This window comes from Macaca fascicularis, chromosome 13 (assembly GCF_037993035.2).
Source record: "Macaca fascicularis isolate 582-1 chromosome 13, T2T-MFA8v1.1".
Taxonomy (NCBI): Eukaryota; Metazoa; Chordata; class Mammalia; order Primates; family Cercopithecidae; genus Macaca; species Macaca fascicularis.
The window spans coordinates 77,776,577-77,783,666 of NC_088387.1; the positions used below are offsets into that span (position 1 = coordinate 77,776,577).

The following is a 7,090-nucleotide window of genomic DNA, read 5'->3' on the forward strand; positions in this document are numbered from 1 at the left end:
ACAGCCAAACTAGCCACATCGTATACTGGGAAAGCAATTCCCAACTGCCACCCTGACATATTCAACTATAAAGTTCCCAGAAACAGGACATAGATTTTAGAAGGAAGGCTGCTCTATGTAAGAAGTTAGAATTGATGACTGAACAACTATATGTACTTAGTGGGCAATAAATTAAACAACTCATTTGGCTCAAAGGCCTTCAGCAAATAGCCTTTCAGCTAGTAAAAGAACTGCTGGCTTCTGCAGAGTGATTTTCTAAGAATATCATAAACAAGGAGCAACTTGGCATGACCATTCATAATGGAATGTGCTTACTGAACAACCCAGGCATAATTTGGTTCCGAGGAACGAAAGAACCATAAACCCATCTTTCCTGGCACCCACCCTGAACAATCTCTGGGCATGTACCTTTCAGATCTCCGTTCCCATCCTTGTTACTGTCCTTGAAAGACCTCGGGTAGATCTGGTACATGGGCCCCTCCTGCCACCAGTCTAGGCACTTTGGAGAGAGGACAATGATGGCTACGGTGGCCGCGATGAGCACCAGGACAGAAGCCACGGCGAGCCAGAAGAGGATCTCCCGGGGTATGCGGTAGCGGGCCTGGCCAGAGAACTGGAAAAGAACCTCTTTGGGCATCCCCGCATAGGGCTGGACATCCTTGAAGTCCGGCTCCTGGGAGCCAAGGATGCTCGTGGTGCTGTGCTGCAGGTTGTCTGCTGAGCTACCTGTATCCGGGGTCTGCTCCAGAATGTCTTCATTATGGACAAACCCGTTGTTTGTCTGGCATCCCTTCATATTCATCCCGATGGAGTCTCTCTTGCTTTTATCTTCAGCCATGTCTCACTGACTTATGCCTTCAGAGTGCCTTACTCCAGTAAGGGAGGTAGAAGAGTGGCTTGCTGAATGCTTGGTCTTGTTAATGAACTTTGTATGGTTTATAAATAAACCTGGCTGGACAAAGTCCAGCCAAGGAAGAAAGGGTAAAAAGTACAAAGGTTTAAAAAAAAAAAATCTCGGGACGGGCGTGGTGGTTCACGCCTGTAATCCCAGCACTTTGGGAGGCTGAGGCGGGCAGATCACCCGAGGGCAGGAGTTGGAGACTAGCCTGGCCAACATGGCCAAACCCCGGCTCTACTAAAGGTACAAAACAGCCGGGCATGGTGGCGCATGCCTGTAATCCCAGCTACTTGGGAGGCTGAGGCAGGAGAATTGCTTGAACCCGGGAGGTGGAGGTTGCGGTGAGTGGAGATCATGCCATTGCACTCCAGCCTGGGCAACAAGAGTGAAACTCGGTCTCAAAAAAAAAAAAAGGCTGGGCATGGCGGCACTTGCTGTAATCCCAGCTACTTGGGAGGCTGAGGCAGGAGAATCACTTGAATCCAAGAGGCAGAGGTTGCAATGAGCTGAGATAGCACCACTGCACTCCAGCTTGGGTGATGGGAGTGAGACTCTGTCTCCAATAAATAAATAAAGGACTGAAATTCTGACACATGCTGCAACATGGATGAACTTTGAGGACATTATGCTAAGTGAAATAAGCCAGACACAAAAGAACAAGCATGATTTCACCTAGATGAGGTATCTAGAGTAGTCGGATTCATAGCAACAGAAAATAGAAAGGGGGTTACTGGAGGTTGGAGGAAGGGGATAATGGGGAGTTACTGTTCATTGAGCAGAGAATTTCAGTTTGGGATGATGAAAAGTATTCTGGAGATGGATGGTGGTGATGGTTGCATAACAGTATAAATGTACTTAATGCCACTGAAATGTTATATATGTTTTACCACAACTTTTTTTTAAAGCTTAAAGCTTTCTCTATTTAGCCAGGCATAAGAAAAATGACTTTGGGGGGAAATTATTTTTCTTATACGTGGTTAAATAGAGGAAGTGGGAAGATAGCTTGAGCCCAGGAGTTGGAGACCAGCCTGGACAATATAGTAAGTCCTCATCTCTACCCAAAAAAAAAGAAAAACATTTAAAATTAGCTGAGCATGGTGGTGCACCCATGTAGTACCCGTTACTCAGGAGGCAGGCTGATGTAGGAGGATCACTTGAGTACAGGAGGCAGAGGTTGCAGTGATCTGAGATCACGCCACCGTACTCCAGCCTGGGTGACAGAGCAAGATTCTGTCTCAGCAACAACAAAATTGAATGTAATGATTTAAGATGTCCCTCTCATCAGGAGCACATACAGCTCTATGAATCATCTGACCTGATAATGAGATTCTTTTTCTTTTAAATGATGATAGTTATCTGGGGCCCTAATCTTAGTGTTTCTTTTGCGGAGTGGCTTAGAAGCACTATACAGTATAGAGGTACAGAGGAAGGAGCTACTTAATCTTGGACAAATTATATTTAAAAATGAGTAAATCCCAATACTTGGCTCATTGAATGCACTCAGTGATACCTCTCATTATTTTTAATTATGCCCACTGAATATTTTTTATTTTTTGAGAAGGAGTTTCACTCTTATTGCCCAGGCTGGAGTGCAATGGCCTGATCTCAGCTCACCCGCAACCTCTGCCTCCCAGGTTCAACCAATTCTCCTGCCTCAGCCTGCTGTATAGCTGGAATTACAGGTGCCCGCCAACATGCCTAGCTAATTTTTTGTATTTTTAGTAGAGACAGGTTTCACTAAGTTGGCCAGACTGCTCTGGAACTCCTGACCGCAGGTGATCAACCCGCCTCGGCCTCCCAAAGTGCTGGGATTATAGGCGTGGGTCACCGCGCCTGGCACCAAATCATTTTCTAACAAAGAGCAGCCAGTAAAGTCAAGCTGCAGACATAGACAAGCAAACTGGGAGCTTGCACAGGTGGATGCCACAGGAAAGAACTACCTGGGCCTAGACATGTTCAAAATGGCGGCTCCATCTCCCCTTCTCTGCCAGCCACGTGTACAGTAAGGAGCAGACAAGATGGCCTCAGCGGAGGGGAGAGTTCATTTGCATAATAGGATTAGGGTGGGGCTACCAGCCTTCCATGTGTGCTATGTAAATGTCACACCTGACCCAAAAAACCTGTGAGCCCTACCTAAATCTGACATGGCCTCCTCAAGCTGGACTATCAAATCTGGCGTGTCCACCACCAGCTGACCTTTTCCTCTTGGAAGTCCCTTCTTTCTCACTAAAGAGAGAGCTATTTTCCTTTCTCTTTCTCCTTCTTTTGCTATTAAACATCTGCTCCTGGCCAGGCACGGTGGCTCAGGCCTAGTAATCCCAGCACTTTAGGAGGCCAAGGCGGGTAGATCACCTGAGGTCAGGAGTTGGGGACAAGCCTGACCAACATGAAGAAACCCCGTCTCTACTTAAAAATACAAAATTAGCTGGGCGGGGAGGGTTGTGCCTGTAATCCCAGCTACTCAGGAGGCTAAGGCAGGATTGCTTGAGCCCAGGAGGTCAAGACTGCAGTGAGCTGTGATCACCCTACTGCACTCCAGCCTAGGTGACAGAGTGAGTGAGGCTCAAAACAAAAAAAGAATATACACCATACTTTATAAGTGGGCATGTGAGATTTTTTTCGTTTGTTTTTGGCTATTATAAATAAAACTGCTACAAGCAATCACGTAGAACTCTTTCTAAGAATATAGCTTCCTTTTCTCTTAGGAACCAACTAGCAGTGAAATAGCTGGATAATATGGTAAGTGTATAGTTAATTTTTAAGAAACTGACAAACTGTTTTGGTAAGTAGTTGTATTGAGGCAGGAGAATAGGGTTTGAAGGCAGGGAACGTAAGGCTGTTTCACTCAGCGTTCCTAGAACTAAACTGAAAGGAAAACCCTAATTTTCCATGCCTAAATCACAAAAACCAGAGGCTACTCCCTTTACAAATCCCCCACCTTTTCTGCCAGGCATGGGAAATTGACTGTCAGCAACCAATCAGACTGATTGTGGGTGAAGTCTTCCTTTGCAACTTTGTAACTTCACTCCAGCCTCCGAATGGTTGCTGTCCACAACCAATCAGACTGATTGTGGGCCGAGTCTTCGTTTGCATAGAAGTGTAACTTTGTAACTTCACCCTAGCCTCTGATTGGTTGCTTTCTGCAACCAATCATATGTTTGCACAGGAGTGTAACTTTTGTAACCACCTCATCCTCTGGTTGGCTGCTTTCTGCAACCTAACAGACTGATTGTGGGCTACCACTTCATTTACCTGAGGTGAGCATGAAGTGGCCAATGGGAAACTTCTAGAGGGTATTCGGACCGGAGAAGATTCTGTATCGGGGCCCTTGAGCCGCTGCTCGGCTTGCTCCCACGCTGTGGAGTGTACTTTCGTTTTCAATAAATCCCTGATTTCGTTTTTTTTTTTTTAAACCAGTTATCAAATGATCCTTTATTGAAATATTTTCCTTTGTGCTTAACTGGCTGGGCATTCCACAGCACCACTGTTGATGTCATCTATGATGTCATGAGGGTGGCGCCATCAACATTACAACCCACAGAGTGGGCAGGCCCCAGGATCTCTTTAATGGTTCCAGAGAGTTCTCTGGCTAAGGATCGGTGCCGCATCTGACAAGCAATGTTGACGATCTCATCAAAAGTGATATTCCCACTGTGTTTAATGTTTTTCTGTTTCTTTCTGTCTCTTGGTGGTTCCTTGAGGGCTTTGATGATCAGGGCAGAGGCAGAAGGTATCACCTCAATCTGGGCCTGTCTGTCCTGAATGGTGAGTTTCACTGTAATCCTCAGGCCCTTTGTCACCTGTTGCCTTGGCAATGTCATCACCAACTTTTTTTGGAGACAGACCCAGGGGGCCGATCTTGGGGGCCAGGGCAGAAGTGGCACCGACTTCACCTCCGGTACACGACTTTGATCTCGTTGGGGTCGAACTTCGGCGGCATGGTGGAGGCGGCTGGTGTCGGATGAACCCGGATTCGGGACGACGAAGAAAGTTACATCTTGGCCTCCTCCGAGCCGAAAGGCGAGACAGCTGCTTTCGTTCTTTTGTTGCTTCATTCTTTCTTTGCTGGGCGTTTTGTCCAATTCTTTGTTCAAAATGCCAAGAATCTGGACAATTTGCAGCCATGACCCTCTACCGGTGACAGTATCATTTTGTGTCGCCTTCATTGGCCTATGAGAGTGTGAATTCTTCCACATTCTGGCCAGCACATGGTCTGTTGTCTGTTTAATTTCAGTGATTCTAGTAGGTAGGTAGTGATGTCTCATTATGGTTTTAATTTGTACTTCTCTAAAGACTAATGGTGTTGAGCATCTTTTCATGTGCTTATTTGCCATCCATATGTCTTCCTTGGTGGACCTGATGCTGGCAGCCAGCTGGGTGGGGAGTGGGGCTGGGGGCGTCTCTGTTCTCAATACCTGTATTGCTTCAATGTAGTCTCCATGTTGGCTACTGTGGGCGTCTTCATAGCATGCTGGCTTGGTACCAAATGTTAAGTGTCCCAGTTGAGACAGCAGGCAAGGCAGAAACGATATCCTTTTTGTGACCTAGCCTCAGAACTTACATAGCTTGTTTTTGACTGTACTTTATGTGCCAAGCCCAGAGACAGTGTGTGAAGGGACTAAGAAGTTACAAGGCGGCCGGGCGCGGTGGCTCAAGCCTGTAATCCCAGCACTTTGGGAGGCCGAGACGGGCGGATCACGAGGTCAGGAGATCGAGACCATCCTGGCTAACACGGTGAAACCCCATCTCTACTAAAAAATACAAAAAACTAGCTGGGCGCAGTGGCAGGCGCCTGTAGTCCCAGCTACTCGGGAGGCTGAGGCAGGAGAATGGCGCGAACCCCGGAGGCGGAGCTTGCAGTGAGCTGAGATCCGGCCACTGCACTCCAGCCTGGGCGACAGAGCGAGACTCCGTCTCAAAAAAAAAAAAAGAAGTTACAAGGCAAAGGGCATAGATACAGGAGGCTACAAATTGGGCTATTCATGCAATTATCTGTTGTGTATTTTTTATTGTAGTAGAAACACATAAAATTTATCATCTTAATCATTTTTAAGTATACAGTTCAGAGTGTTAAGTATATTCACATTGCTGTGAAACCAATCTCCAGAACTTTTTCATCTTGCAATCTGAAACTGTATATATCCTTTAAACAAGGCCCCCTTGCCTCCCCTCAGCCCAGGGTAACCAACATTCTACTTTGTTTCTATGAATTGACCATTGTAGATATATAAGTGCAATCCTATAGCATTTGTCTTTTTGTGATTGGCTTATTTCACTTAGCACAATGTCTTCAAGGTTCATATATGTAGCATGTGACAGGATTTCTTTCCTTTTTATTTTTTTTAATAAACAAGATCTTGCTCTGTTGCCCAGGCTGGAGGGCAGTGGCACAATCATAGCTCACTGTAGCTTTGAACTCCTGGGCTGAAGCGATCCTCCTGCCTCAGCCTCCTAAGTAGCTGGGACTACAGGCATGCACCACCACATCCAGCTAATTTTTATTTTTGGTAGAGATGGGGGTCTCACTATATTGCCCAGGCTGGTCTCAAACTCCTGGCCTCAGGCAATCCTCCTGCCTTGGCCTCCCAAAGTGCTAGGAGCACAGGCATGAGCCACTGTGTCTGGCCTTTCCTTTTCAAGGCTGGATAATATTCCATTGTATGTATATACTACATTTTGTTTATCCATTCATCAGTCAAACACTTGGTTTGCTTCCATCTTTTGGCAATTGTGAATAACACTGCTATGAACATGAGTGTGCAAATATTTCTTTGAGACCCTGCTTTCAATTCTTTTGGATATATATTCAAAAGTGAGATTGCTGTGCCATATGGTAGTTCTATTTTTAATTTTTTGAGGACTGTTCATACTGTTTTCTATAGCAGTTACCCCATTTTACAATCCCACTAACAGTGCATGGGGGCTTCAACTTTGCAACATCCTCATCAACACTTGTTATTTTCTGTTTTGTTTTGTTTTGTTTTGTTTTGTATTTTGATAGTAGCCATCCCAATGAGTGTGAGGTGATGGCTCAGTGTGGTTTTGACTTGCATTTCTCTAATGAAACTGGTGATGTTGAGCATCTTTTCATGTGTCCTCATTGGCTATTTGGATATCATCTTTGGAGAAATGTCTGTTCGAGTCCTTTGCCCATCTTTTTATCAGGCTATTGGATATTTTGTTGCTGAGTTG

General features: G+C 45.6%; 1 protein-coding gene and 1 pseudogene across 2 annotated transcripts in view; both read right to left on the minus strand.

Annotated features, from left to right (window-relative positions):
* The window catches only part of SLC3A1 (solute carrier family 3 member 1), a 55,595-nt gene extending 54,701 nt beyond the window's left edge, over window positions 1–894 (minus strand). For both annotated transcript variants that reach the window (XM_065527117.2, XM_005575976.5), the window contains exon 1: window positions 409–894. In XM_065527117.2, coding sequence (XP_065383189.1) covers window positions 409–838 — 430 coding nt within the window. In that variant the 5' untranslated portion in view covers window positions 839–894. The remainder of the gene's footprint in view (window positions 1–408) is intronic.
* A 3,396-nt stretch (window positions 895–4,290) lies between these two features.
* On the minus strand, window positions 4,291–5,142 carry LOC102136626 (large ribosomal subunit protein uL11-like; annotated as a pseudogene).
* Window positions 5,143–7,090: the final 1,948 nt, after the last annotated feature.